Below are 13,855 nucleotides of genomic sequence, written 5' to 3' on the forward strand. Positions count from 1 at the left end.
GCCAATAAGTGAAAGTCTGGTATAACTGCGTCTATTTACCACCCTTACAATTTTATCTCGCGAACGGTATCCGTTTCTGACGTTCTTACGGAGGTGTGATGAAACTGAGCAGCGATTCGGACATTTTGGCTCTAACTGGCTTCGCTTAACTAGCCTTGGTCTGTCTCCCCGGAGAGTTGTCATGGCGTCGGTTGCGCTTGTCCTGCTGTAAAGCATTTGAACGCGTTGGCGGATGTGCTCAGAAGCGGAAGGGTAGTCGGAGTGAGTGATGCGGTTAGCCGCAGCGGCAAGAGGAAGAACCCGGGTTCAGCTCCACTCAGTATCGCCTTAAAAAAACCACACACCCCGGTCCCCCCGTCTTCTCCGATAGATCGCAGCTAATTACGCTTTAGATTGACTTATTATTTGTCCTCAGGGAAAGAAATCGGCGGAGGGCGAAAAGGAACCGCCATTTTAACGGTGTAAAAACCCCACGTTTTTCGGTGACAGCGGCACAACAAGCACAAACAATGGCTCTGAAAAGAATTCACAAGGTAAGGAAGTGGGAAAACCGTTTAACGGTAGCGGGGCCTTCGCACCATATACCGAACCGGGAAGCCTGCTATACACATAAAATCATAAACGATAATTTCATCCGTTAGTTCCTTGTGAGCTAGCCATCGATTTTGTTTGAAATGTAAGACCAGATGGCGGGATCGTTACCAAAGTCAGGCTTTCGCTAACGTTGAAGCTAAGCTAACTCTGACAGTAAAGGAAAACGCCAAAAACAACACGGCAGCCCTTGTTTGACATATGTATGATGTATGCATTTATATCTTATGTCTAACATCGTCGCTATCATCGTGAATCTCAATCATCATGGTATACTCTTACTCGACTAATAACGTTTGCTAACTAGCTTGCCCGACATTTTCAAAAACCTTTAGCTAGCTGTATGTTTGCATCATTAATATTGACCTTTTGTCTTTGATGTATAATAACTAGTCATTTTGGAAACAAACTAGCGATGTTCTGAAACGATAATGTTAATAGTTGCTCCCTCGTCTAGCTAGCTAATGTTACTGCTGTTCACAGCGCTAGCAGCTAGCCTCGTTAACACAAGAGCACATGTCGAAAACAAGTGTAAATTCGCCGGAGCTAGTCAGCCTGCTGGGCTGTAGCTAATTAATCTGTCTGCATTACTGGGTGGGATAGTCCAAGTTAATGTTTTGTTTTCCTGAAGTTAGTCTGACCAGCCGTTACACGCTCAACTAGCGTCAAGTTGCTCTTCCTGTTGATAGCTTCGGATGCGGGTCCCTGCAGTGTCGGCTATGAAGCTAGCAAAGCTAACCGGGGCCTTGTGTTAAATTCGCTCGAAATACGGGAGAAAATAGGCGATATTTCTGTTAAGCACTGCAGTCTAGTAGCCCATTTGATGTATCGGGTCACTTTCACCTATCCAATAGCTTAAACAAAGAAAACAGTTTGAATAGGTCAGCTAAACACAAACCTAGTTCAGCTCCCTGGTTTAGGCCGACAGTGTGATCGGTTGAAGCGGATGAAAATGGTTAGCAAGCCCTGGATGACTGTGTGTGAACATGGCTAGCTAGGTGGATAGCTATCTGCGCTCTCTTAGGAGACACAATACGTCTGATTTATTGCACAGCTGGCCGACCAGCTAATAATATTCACATCAGCAGGTTAATCAGCTGAAGTAGCTTCTTGGCATGCTGTTTGATCGCAAACTCGCAGTGTGGCGATGTGGACTGCAGGCTGGCTGGCTAGTTAGTCCAGTTGGCTGTAGTCTCCATGCTTAGGATCGGGGGTTTAGTCTGGTTACCTATACAGTAGCTGTTTGGGATTGTCAAAACGCAGGCAGCAGTTTACTGTTGGAAGCAATTCAGGAAGCTAGATCTTATTTTCCCGACAAATCGGAAGCTAGCATTTACTTAAAGTCCCATGCCTTATGTGTAGTTGCGTGTACCTGTGGCAATCACACCACACTTCAATAACTATGCAGCTCTAAACATATTACATTAATGCTACCATAACGCAAAACTGATCATTAATAATTATATTTCAGAGCTAAACTAATTATGTATTAAATTGCAATGGACACGGAGGCTCTCGCTCGATCATTGCTCGTCCAGCTGTTTCGTTTTTAAACAAATTATGTATAGTACATAGTAAATTATAGTATAGTGTGTTATAAATAGTGTAGTAGTTCATCAGCAGTTTTTCATCGTTTTAGTGTATGGAGCTAAATAAGGTCCTGTGGACATGGAATGGAAGCTCTTACTCAATTATTGTCCGTCATGCCGCATTATATTTAAACAAATTGTGTGTAGCACACAAAAAAGATGACTTGAGGTGCTGTCCAGTCATTTCTACTTTGTGATAGGATTATTTATCAGTAGGCTTGTTGATTTGATCTTGAACCTGAGAAATTGTTGGGAGTGTTAGGATAGGCGTAATGGAGGCTTATTAAAGAGCTCTATACCTCTATCGGCCACACAATCTCAATTTGAAGAAATATGCAGTATTTCCCCCTCTAAGTGCTGTTTAAATTGTAGTTCCTCATGAAATATTTGTTAGTATTCCTTGATATTTGCTATTTAGCCATAATCCTTAAGAGAAGCTTGATGTATGACGTTAATGTAGTGAAGTGTAAGAACATACAATATAAAACATTTAAATGTGTTAAGGAAATGGAATGTGGTGAAATTATTTCTTGGGCAAAGCATGGTGTAACTGTTGGGTAAAACTGTGCACAGGGGCATAATGTCAAAATGTAACAGTATATATCTGTTTGCAACTTGTGTTTCATGGTTTGTGAGGAATTTGGTTTTAAAGCTGAAACCAGAAGTGAGAGGCCAGCTTTATTTTCAAAGATACAGTCTGTGATACTGCCATAGCTGGAAGACCTGAGGCTCCACATCAGTTAAGAGTGAAATGGAAATATCAGGGCCGCGAGAAACGTCATCGCTCCGAGAGGTGAGCGCCAGACAAAACACTGCGCGCAGCATGCGGCCGAGCGCTCGCCGCATGATTTAATGCAAGGCGCAGCTCGCCGTCACAGACGCATGGAAGGCTTTGCCCAGTTACGGTCTCTCTCTGAGAGATCAGAGCGAGTTTTGGGCAGCGAGCGAGTCGGACAGCCCCAGAGGGGACAGACTGACCTGCAGGTGCGAGTCTTTCACCGTTAAGAGGAAAGAGCTCATTGGTATGGTGAAAGTCTGAGGGTAGTTTTTCATCGTGTCAGTTTTTGGAGCCAAATTAGATCCTGTGTGTATTTATAACGGTAGAAGACTGTTGCCCTAAAGAAGCTCAGTATTGAACCACACTACGCTCTGGTTTTTTCGTGTTGCTGCGTCTGCAGTTTGTTTTGATCAGGTGGAGCAGAACGGTACCCAGGTTATTTAAATTAACCTCAGCCAGCAGCAGCCTTGCCCTGCCTGCCTCTCAGAGCGCCAAGCAAGTTAACAGACCCCTTCGTGTCTCACTGTCCTCTGTGTGCAGTTGTGCAAACCGTGTGAAGTGCACTGGCCAGTTAAAAATGGTCGGAACTGATGGCCGGCAAAGAATTACTTGGTCGGACATGTTACATTTACATTTACATTTATTTATTTAGCAGACGCTTTTATCCAAAGCGACTTACAAAAGTGCATACAGCAAGTATAGCGACAGTACGGGGACAGGATGTGTACAGTTCCACAATGAGAGAGTTCTCAGCTGAGAGCAAGGTCTGTTTGAGGACACAGTACTATTAGATTTGTACAATTACATCCTATAGGGCAACTAAAACGATACACTTTCAAACGGCGGACTTCGACAACTTCAAACGGCGCAATGAGCGTCAGGGTAAAGGCGGCAACAAGAAACAATTTAAAAAGCACAATTTAAAAAGCACAGCAATTTACGACAGCACTGATGGGCGGGGGGGCAGCAGTTGTGTGCTGGGTCAGTCCAGGTAGAGTCTGAAGAGGTGCGTCTTCAGGCCCCGTCTGAAGGAATGGGGTGAAGAAGCTGTCCGTAGCGAGACAGGGAGTTCGTTCCACCACTGGGGAGCGATGTAGGTGAAGCAAAAGCTAAGTGTGTTACTGTAGTGTCCAGCACACAATTCTCATGCTCACTTCTCTCGAGTAACAGCATAATGAGGTCTGTAAGAGGCCTGGGTTTATTGAATTGGATCAATTTATGCTTAGTATATTCCAGTTAGGCATATTTAAAAAAATAACCATCTGAGTTTGTTCATTGATATTTTAATTCAACATAAACTGTTGAGGGCAAGATGGTGTTTTAATGGGCTCTTGAACTGAATGATGTACCGCGTAGACGCATTCATTATGACTTAAATAATGAATACATTCTGTGTTCTTTCTTAAAATGGGTTTAACATCTAACCTTAACCTTATGATTGCAGCAGCCTGTGTGTTTTTTACAAACTCAGTTGTCCACTTCTGTCCAGTAAACTTTATGAACTTGATAAACTTCATTCCAAAGTTGAATAACTCAAACATAGTAAAATCAAATGAATGAACTGAATTAATGAAGTCCATCAGTCCAGTGTGAATATAAATCAGGTATTGCGTGTTCGACTGAAAAAAATCAGATGGTGAAAATTAAAAGCAGGAGTAACTACATCCGTCAAGTCAACGTCGTAGGCAAGCCAGCACGTTGCTACTTCAGCTTGAGATCAGAAGCGTGTCTGTAGTGTTGGGTTTGGTTTTTCAGAATGTGCTCACGGACCACCCTTTAGCTTTGGACTGACTGTGATGATGTAGTGCTTGAAAATGTTAGCGCTAAGAGAGGTGAAGCTCAGACAGTGTTGTGCGCAGGTCTCTGGAGCGGGCCAAGAGGCGCGGTGGAATAAATACCAGCTTCGTGTCTGAAGTCGGCAGCCTGGGAACCGGGGGTTTCAGAAGCATTCAGAAGCCTCCTCTCTGGGTGTTTTTGGGCTTGGTCTCAGTGTCCCGCTCAGAATAGCAGTGACTGTTGTCACTGTCATTCTCACCAGGTTTCTGACGGTCAGGATTGCAGAACCAGCAGGCTCCCCAGTGGCTCAGCCGGTTAAAGAACTTGTTCCGAGACCTACGGCCTAGACCTGGCTTCCAGCCTTCAGCTGTGCCGTTTGCTAACAACTCGGAAGTCTGTGGTGGCAACAGACATTTGGCTTCGTTCTGCCAAGGTCAAGTGTGTTTTGTCAGCTAGAGTCCCCTTTTCACAGGGACGAGCACAGCGGAGATGTGCCTATCCTTCATTCGGCGTGTGGGCCGCAGTGGTGCACTGTGGGACTTGTAGAGTGGAGAACAGTCATTGGTTGGAGGCGAGTGGATCGAAGGATTGCATTGGCCACTGCTCAGTGCTGCTGTACAGGGTGTTTATGGGAGGTGAGCCTCATGGGATGCCGATGGCATTTCCAAAAGGGAGAAAAGTGTAAAATGAAATCACTGCAAAAGTTGTTGCACAACCACCTGCTTATGAAAGTTAATGTTCAGTTGTGTAGATGTCTTGAGGAAACAGGAATGTGAGTGGCTATTTTGACAATTTACAAAGTGGAAAACATTCACATGCAGTGGTTATCGATAAGAAAAATGTAATTGAGAGTTACACTTAGTAGCCTTAAATTCTCTGAAACATCCCTATTTGGTTTATTTTCGAATCCTTCAAATATTAAGCTCACGGACAGGCTGCCAGATAGGATGCTGGGTAACGTAGTTCTCACTCACAGGTCTAAACGGAAGTGATGGGAGAGTGATGTCAGTCTGGAGAACAAAGCCGCCAGTGTGTGCATGTGGAGAGGAATTATGTGCTGTTCCCAGAAGTGTGAGAAGTGGATGAGTAAAAATGCTTTACAGCAGGGCCTCACTGTGATAAATCCCATAATCACAGCATGTACAGACTTACTGAACGCTTGCAACTGCATGTGCAAATGGCCCCTCTGTAGCTTGGCAGTCTTGCCCATGTGACCATGTGCGAGTTTATTGTCTTATTTCTTTATCCCGGGTGTACGGCAGTTTTAGAACTAACCCTTTATTTTACTCAGCTGGGTGAGGATCTCCTTGCCAGCAGGGGACTGTATAATTATACTTAAATGTTTGTTTTTGCATTTATTACAGAATGTGCCACGGTTGTTGTGTGCAATTATATCTAAATACATTCTGATGTTAGAAGCTGGGGGGGGGGGGTGTAATATTAATTAAATATTTATTAATTAATATTAATTAAGAGTGGTAAACAGGACAAAGACTGAGAAAACAGAAATACAGTGAGTTGAGGGGGAAAAGAACACAAGTGGCCATTGTTTCTGTTATGTTTTTATGCATGGGGCAGTGGTAGGCTTTAGAGCAATACTGTACATGCCATCAGTGGTTAAAAACCTGTCACTGGAGTATATTACCTGTCCACTTTATGTCAGAAAAGACTCTGCCTCCCTACCACTGCAGTGTCACGTGACACTTGATCTACCTGGAACCCTCTAACCGCCCCACGCTTACCACGTGAGCAAGTGAGCGGAATCAGTTCTGAATTAGGCTGGCAGAACGTGATGTTTATTCCATTTATTTTCATCAGAAGCGAGTGCTCTGTAATCACGCCACTGTCGTTTGACTGTTAGTTTGGATCACTCTGTTGGACCATGTGATTATCGCACACAAAATGTCTTCATCACAGAGCTACAGAAAAGACTTACTCAGAATACCTCGAGTGAAGTTTACAATGGGGAAAGGAATGCTGTTGAAAGACTCTTCTGGTAAATAAAGACGTGTTAGGAATCTTGATGACTAATGGAATTTAAGGGGTTCAGTTTGGTTCATATTTGGAGTGCAGAAGAAACCAGTTGGATTTCAGCTTGCTGTGTAAACAGTGCATACCCTGCTATGTCAGTCCAAGACTTTTCAAGTTGGCTATTAAGATCTTTTCTTAAACAGGGAGCTCAACATACCTTTAAGGGAATCTCGTATGTTCAGAAATGAACTTTGGATCTTGGCAAGCCCACTGGTGAGAAAGGTGGAGGTAGAAACTGCTTGTCATGAAATGACGCATTCTCTCTCTCTCTCTCTCTCTCTCTGTCTCTCTCTCTCTGTCTCTCTCTGTGTCTCTCTCTCTCTCTGTCTCTCTTTGCTCTCAGGAGTTGAACGATTTGGCACGTGACCCTCCAGCCCAGTGCTCTGCAGGTCCAGTAGGAGATGACAGTAAGTTTCCGGCAGCGGCTGATTGGCTGAATGGTTGCCCCCAGCGATGGAGGAGCATCTTTTAACAGTGTGGTGTCGGGTTCTGTTCCGGGAAGACTGTGTGTTCCATCCCCCGTTTTTCTTTTCTTACTCATCCCAGTCATTAGTCTTCTTTACCTTTGTTGTGCTTCTTAAAAATGGAACATCACACGTTACTGTAACGGCTTTATCACGTTGCTCATGAAGTATGGCGTTACAGTGTGTGTCTGGGAGATGGTTAGATCCAGATGCGTACTCTGTAACAGCTACTGGGGCCAGTGAGGTTCAGAGGAAATTGGGCTGTAACAAAAACCCTGACAAATACCCACTGAGGGGAAACAAAAACGCATCAAGTTCAAAGGCCAAGAAGTGAACACGAGTTGTGGTCCGAGGCTTTTAAGGGAGGTTTTGAATAAGCCGGCTCACCTGTGAGGCTCTCGGTGTGCAGGTCGAGTTGCTTGGTGCCGGGGATGAGTGCGGAATATTCCTCTGCAGGGGGGAATGAAAGCGGAGAAAAGACAGCCGGCCGGGTGTTCTGTGTAGAATTTCGATGGGCCTTGATCCCTCGTCACGAAGGCTACCCCGCTCTCAGTTCCACTCCGCAGAGAGAGCGACATCTGTCGTTCTGCGCATAACCAGCGGTTGGACGCTGAGAAAGGGGTGTGGTTGAGCAGAAGTGTGTATCCAGACGGCAGAGCTGTGCAGAGATTGTTGCTTGCCAGGGCTGTCTGGCTGGACACATGGTGCAGGTGGCGGGGCGATGCTGGCGCTGGTGAGGAAATCACCTCGCCTTCTAAAGAGATGGATGAGCAGCTGAAGAAACGCCTTATGGCCCTGTAAGGAGTGGAATTGTTTTCATAATTGATACTCGGATGACTCTCCATCAGTGGCACCATATTTGTTTGCATCTTATCCAGAAGCAAAGTCTGCATCTGAAGCATATTTGGAAGACTGTATTGTTAATTGTTTAGATGCAAAAACAAGGTTTTTTTTTTTTTTTCATTTAGGGTAACTGTACAATATTTCCACCAGCGTGGAATGAGTGTAACCTTTATTAGGTAGCTAGATTAATTTACTATTAGCTTGTCAGTGTGGGTCCCTAATCGTGTTCCATTAAAAACTATGGTCAGTGCGGCCATCTTGGTAATACTGGCTGTCGTATTAACCGTCAGTTACAGGGTTTCCCTAACATTTGCTAGCTAAAGTGACGAGGGAAAAATCAGCCAATGTGAATTCGCAAAGAAAGCCAAATGCTTTCATTCACTACTTTCAGGCTAACAGATTTCTTGTTTGAGAGACTTCAGTGTTATTTCAGTGCCAGTAATCAGTCAGCCGTGGCCTGGCCCAGGTCGACAGGGACCTCGGAAATAAAACGTGTCTAAGCCGTAAAGTTCATGTTGGGTTTAATCCGCTTTTTCCTCGCTGCGGTGGCAGAATGTTGTCAGCATCATGCTCTTCACTCACTGCACCGGCTCTGCTGGGTGTCATTTTGTACTCCTGTGAAGCTAAACTTTTACTGTAGAAAATGAGCCGGAAATCGGTTAGGGATTCTAAGCGTTATTTCCTCCCAAAGTGAGATGCTCATTCCCGGCTCCCTGGGTGTCCCCTGCCTCTTCCCTCATCCGCATCGGCTCAGTTCCTCGTTCTCTCCATCAGCTGAGATCAGAGGCAGCTCCGGTTGAGGCAGTCCTGGTGAGTGTATGAAGGGGGCCTGTGCGGCACCTGGTTGTGCTGTTTTTCCTTCGTTAATCAGGCCGCCTGCCCGGGTTCTCTGTTTCTGTGTGCAAAGCAGCAGAAGAGTTATATTCAGCTGCTGGTGTGAGTCGCTCGTGCTGGTTGCGGTTCGTGAGATCTGCCTCTGAATGTGGTACTGCACACACCTTCAAATGGCCCTTCAGTTCGGTGCATCTTGCTCAGTGTGTGTCTGTGGGGTTAGTGTGGGTGGGCAGGAGCCGATCTGATTGGCCTTCCTGAGGAAGTGGATGGGCAGGTGTCTCACCTGAGGCTGTGACAGGTGACAGGTGACAGGGTCCCCGTGGGATAAATGCAGATGCGCGCTCTTTCCGAGGGGAGCGGGCAGTCAGCGCTTCCTGCGTGTGTAAACGTGGAGAGGAAGTGCTGTACGCGGGCAGCAGTGACACTGGGCTCTGCTGTGAGCGCCGCGTCAGGGCTGTCTCAGGTATGAACAGTATGTGTTTGTTGCATAACGAGGTAAACTCCCCCTGGAAGCACTGCGCTGGAAATCTGATCATAGAGGCTGCCGCACCAAACGAAAGCCGTTTGGCTGAAAGCGTCAGCTCGGCCATGGGGAGGGGTGCGCTGAGGTAACCCTCCCATTGTCCTGCGACCAGTCTCACCTGGGTATCCCAGCATGGGTATCCCAGCATGCAGTGTGCCGTCAGTCTCCCTTGTGATTTTTAGGACGCCAGGACTGTGAGCTCTATAATGTCATGAATCCTGTATGACAGGTCTGAGAGAGGTTGGCGGAAAGAGCTGACAGTGTGTGAGAGATGTGCGTTTGTATTAATTGTATAATGGATATGCAGAGAGCCCCTGCACCCCCCCCCCCAAGCATTGTGAGAAACTCCGCTTCCTGCCGTGTGAATGAGTCACGGCAGAGAGCTCTGCTCTCAGTCTCACTCCCAGACGGGGAGATCGACAGCACAAATGGAATATCTGTCTGCCTCTCACTCATTAATATTTATTAAAAAGAACAAAACTCTGGAATTTTCAGATTTTTTTTAATCAATAAACACATGACAAAGGTATTTTGTTTTTGAACTCACAGGTGGACCCCTTTGAATACTGGAATATTCTGTCGCGCCCCTGAGTGTGTATGTTGGAGAGCATAGATGTATAAATTTTAAACCTGGAGGAAACCCAAGAATGATGTGCTTTCTTTACGTTTCCTGTCCTGAACCGGAAATCATTTAAGGTTTACCTGTGTGGTCCGGTGACATTGTTAATGTGAGATGTTTGTGAATGAAGGAGAGAGACAACCACAGAGAAGCTGGGGGGGGGAAACCCACCTGCCCCTTTGAAACTGCACTGCAGTGAGGCTCTGGAAATGGCTAACCCATACGGATATGAATCACTGACAGCTCACTCAGTAAGAGCTCTCCCTGCACTGGTAAAGCGTTGGTATCCCCTTTTCCCCCCAGTGCAAAATAATGTCACACAGGCATGAAATGTATGAAGCAATTTAACCAAATGTATATTTCTTTTATTCTTGCTAATTTCATGGAAATGAATAATAAATTAAAATAATAGGTAACCTTACCAAAGCCCAACCTGATCGAAATTTGGCCCCCAGCGTGGGGTCCTGCTGGTCAGGTGTCGAGGCCCTGGGAGGCCCTGGTGGTCCCCCTGTTTTAGCAGTTGCTGTTCCCGAGCTGAGTTTGACCCTTTTCTCTCTCTCTGTCTCTCTACAGTGTTTCACTGGCAAGCCACAATAATGGGACCGGTAAGTATGTTCCCGTCTCCCGTCTCCGGTGTGCCTGCGTGTGTCTGTCCCTTGCTGATGATGTAATCGCGCCCTTTCGCTGCTGTTTTGACAGAATGACAGTCCTTACCAGGGCGGTGTGTTCTTCTTGACCATCCACTTCCCCACAGACTATCCCTTCAAACCGCCAAAGGTGAGTCTCTGAGCCGTCAGTGAGCCGGGGCCAAGCATGTGCTACAGTGCGGGAGAATGTGGAGCCACTTTGCTTACAGCTTCCAGGAAAGAGCCACAAATACCAGAGTGTTAGAGCTCTGTTACCAGTGTGTCCATTCATGCATCTCCTTTGATCTGAAGGAATCCCTTTTTTAGGATATAGCCACTTAATTAAGTCTGCAGGAGTGTATGTATGTACGTGTGTGTGTGTGTACGTGTATGTATGTACGTGTATGTGTGTGTACGTGTGTGTGTACGTGTGTGTGTACGTGTGTGTGTACGTGTGTGTGTACGTGTGTGTGTACGCGTGTGTACGCGTGTGTACGCGTGTGTACGCGTGTGTACGCGTGTGTGTGTGTACGCGTGTGTGCGTGTGTGTGTGCGTGTGTGTGTGTGTGTACGTGCGTGTGTGTGTGTGTGTGTGTGTGTGTACGTGTGTGTACGTGTGTGTGTGCACGTGTGTGTGTGTACGTGCGTGCGTGTACATGCTCAGGTGAGTGTGTGCGTGCTCAGGTCAGTGTGTGCGTGCTCAGGTCAGTGTGTGCGTGCTCAGGTCAGTGTGTGCGTGCTCAGGTGAGTGTGCGTGCTCAGGTGAGTGTGCGTAGGTTCATTCCCCTGTGTGAACAGTCCCAGTGTTTCGGGTGACACGGTTTAGCTCTGCTGTTAACCACCCTTTGTTCCCTTCCTCCCGTCTTTGCTGTGTCCCCCTCCTTCACCCCTCCCTTTGGCCCAAGGTTGCGTTCACCACGCGAATCTACCACCCCAACATCAACAGTAACGGCAGCATCTGCCTGGACATCCTGAGGTCACAGTGGTCCCCCGCCCTCACCATCTCCAAAGGTACGCGCTCTGCTGCGGGCGCGTGGCGGGCTACGCGCTCTGCTACGCACTGCTGTGGGCACACGGCGCTACGCAGTGTGAAACTTTTAGGGTGTATTAAGAATGAGGTATGGAAATGGGTAAGAATCATACGTGACAGCTCTTAGCAAAGGCAGTGTTACAGAGTGCATTACAGTGAGTTACTGCAGACAGCGAGATGGAGTGGGTAACGGGGAGCAGTGTAGCAGCATCAGAGGAGCTCCGCTTTGCTGTGATTGTGTTAATGAGTGCAGCGTACACTGGGCTATAAACGGAGGTGGTGTTGCTGGTGCTGATGTACATCCCTGCTGTGATGATTTGCTTGTAAAGAGAATTAAAAATTGCCACAGCAGCCTCTACTCGCATCTGAGATTTTAACAGCATCCAGATCCATACATCGGAAGACTCTGCTCTGAAACGTGGGTAATTTCGGTAATGTGGCAAACTCGAGACCCGGTGTGACCAGCTGTTGGGACAGTGGTTGGATTGTGGGTTAGACACAGCCCATGATCAGTGACTCTGCTGATCAGCTGGAGTCTCAGATCAGTGCTCATATCCGGCGTAACCCCCCCAGTGTAAAATCTGAGGTCTCCGGAGTCAGTCCCGTTACAGGCTGCGGTGTGACTGCTTTTTCACCCCTGTTACGCGGAGCCAATGGTGAGGAACAGTATTGTGGCATTTTTGTTTTCGTGATTCACCAAATGCAGAACACTGTTCTCTCACATCCATTGCGGAGAGCTCAGTGCTGGTTGCGGTGACGCCGTGCAAATACCATAGGGACTGCAGTGCCAGGCCTGTTGCTGTATGCTCTTACATATATCAGGGGCGGCAGTGTAGCGTAGTGGTTAAGGAGCAGGACTTGTGACCAAAAGGTTGCCGGCTCGATTCCCTGCTGCGGCACTGCTGTTGTACCCTTAGACAAGGTACTCAACCCCAGATTTCCTCAGTAAAATATCCAGCTGTATAAATGGATAACATTGTAACTGATGTAAGTCCCTCTGCAGATGCAGAATGTGTTGAGAGTGTGTGTCGTGATCTGGCCGTCTGACTCTCTCTCTCTCTCTCTCTCTCTCTCTCTCTCTCTCTCTCTCTCTCTCTCTCTCTCTCTCTCTCTCTCTCTCTCTCTCTCTCTCTCTCTCTCTCTCTCTCTCTCTCTCTCTCTCTCTCTTCCAGTTCTCCTCTCCATCTGCTCACTGCTATGTGACCCGAACCCTGACGACCCCTTAGTGCCTGAGATCGCCCGCATCTACAAGACAGACAGGGAAAAGTGAGTCACGCTGGACTGTGCGCCCACAGTTCATGTGCCTAAACACCCATTAGCACTGGAATTGTAGGGTGGACTCCCCTGTAGAGCTGGAACCAGGCTGGCTCATTATAGCCCTATTCTTCTGTAAAGCTGGATCATTATACCCCCTTTTCCACTGTTATCTTTTCTAGTTTTGTGTCCATGTATGTGTGTGAGCATATCTTTTTCTTCTCCCTTTCCAGGTACAACAGAATAGCTCGGGAATGGACACAAAAGTATGCAATGTAGCTGGAGATCGTGAACGATGGAGAAATCACCTCTGCATCTATGGCGAGGGGGAGCTTCGCCAGAAAAGAGGGAAAAAAATCTCATTGGTTTCCATTGGAGTGCTTTCTTTGAGCCACGCCTCCTCTCCCCACTGCACTTGTTCCCCCGAACCCCGCCCGGCTGACATGTTGTACATATTTCAGACTGCGATCATAGACGACCCCCCCCCCCCCCCCCCCCCCCCCCACTCACCTACACGCACACGCCCACACACACACACACACACACACACACACTTACAGACACACACACAAGCATGCACGCACACACCTGTCTTTCTGCCCCTGACACAGGACCCGCCCTCATTACGCCCGGTTGCCATCATGTTTATGAATCTAAAGGCATTCCTTGTCGTTTTAAAATCCGGGTAATATTCCAGGAAAAACTGAGGACTTTTATGTTTCTTTTTCGTTTTTCGTTTTTTCCCCCCTGTGCTTCCAGCTGTCGTGCGGGTTTGGGGTGTGGGGGTTGGGGGGCGAATGGTCAGATTTTTGTATAAACCTGTAAAAGGAATTCTTTTAAACTCATAACTGCTTTCAGATAGAAACGCAGGGCCTTCAGTCTCTCTGTTTCTGCTGG

The 13,855-nt window shown here is 47.0% G+C and overlaps 1 protein-coding gene across 1 annotated transcript; it reads left to right on the forward strand.

Annotated features, from left to right (window-relative positions):
- Positions 1 to 254: 254 nt before the first annotated feature.
- On the forward strand, positions 255 to 13,463 carry LOC118774846 (ubiquitin-conjugating enzyme E2 D2). The gene is made up of 7 exons (XM_036524391.1): positions 255 to 533; positions 7,109 to 7,172; positions 10,622 to 10,653; positions 10,748 to 10,825; positions 11,580 to 11,685; positions 12,877 to 12,970; positions 13,192 to 13,463. Exons 1-7 carry the CDS (start codon positions 510 to 512, stop codon positions 13,235 to 13,237), a joined length of 444 nt encoding a protein of 147 aa, XP_036380284.1. The 5' UTR covers positions 255 to 509; the 3' UTR covers positions 13,238 to 13,463.
- Positions 13,464 to 13,855: the final 392 nt, after the last annotated feature.

The sequence above is a fragment of the Megalops cyprinoides genome, chromosome 3 (genome assembly GCF_013368585.1).
Source record: "Megalops cyprinoides isolate fMegCyp1 chromosome 3, fMegCyp1.pri, whole genome shotgun sequence".
NCBI classification, from domain to species: domain Eukaryota; kingdom Metazoa; phylum Chordata; class Actinopteri; order Elopiformes; family Megalopidae; genus Megalops; species Megalops cyprinoides.

Excerpts from the sequence above, each read along its gene's own strand:
- LOC118774846 (XM_036524391.1), top strand. The coding sequence starts at position 510 with ATGGCTCTGAAAAGAATTCACAAG. Across the intron at positions 534-7,108 it reads CTCTGAAAAGAATTCACAAG|GAGTTGAACGATTTGGCACG; the intron begins GTAAGGAAGTGG and ends CTTTGCTCTCAG. Across the intron at positions 10,654-10,747 it reads AAGCCACAATAATGGGACCG|AATGACAGTCCTTACCAGGG; the intron begins GTAAGTATGTTC and ends CTGTTTTGACAG.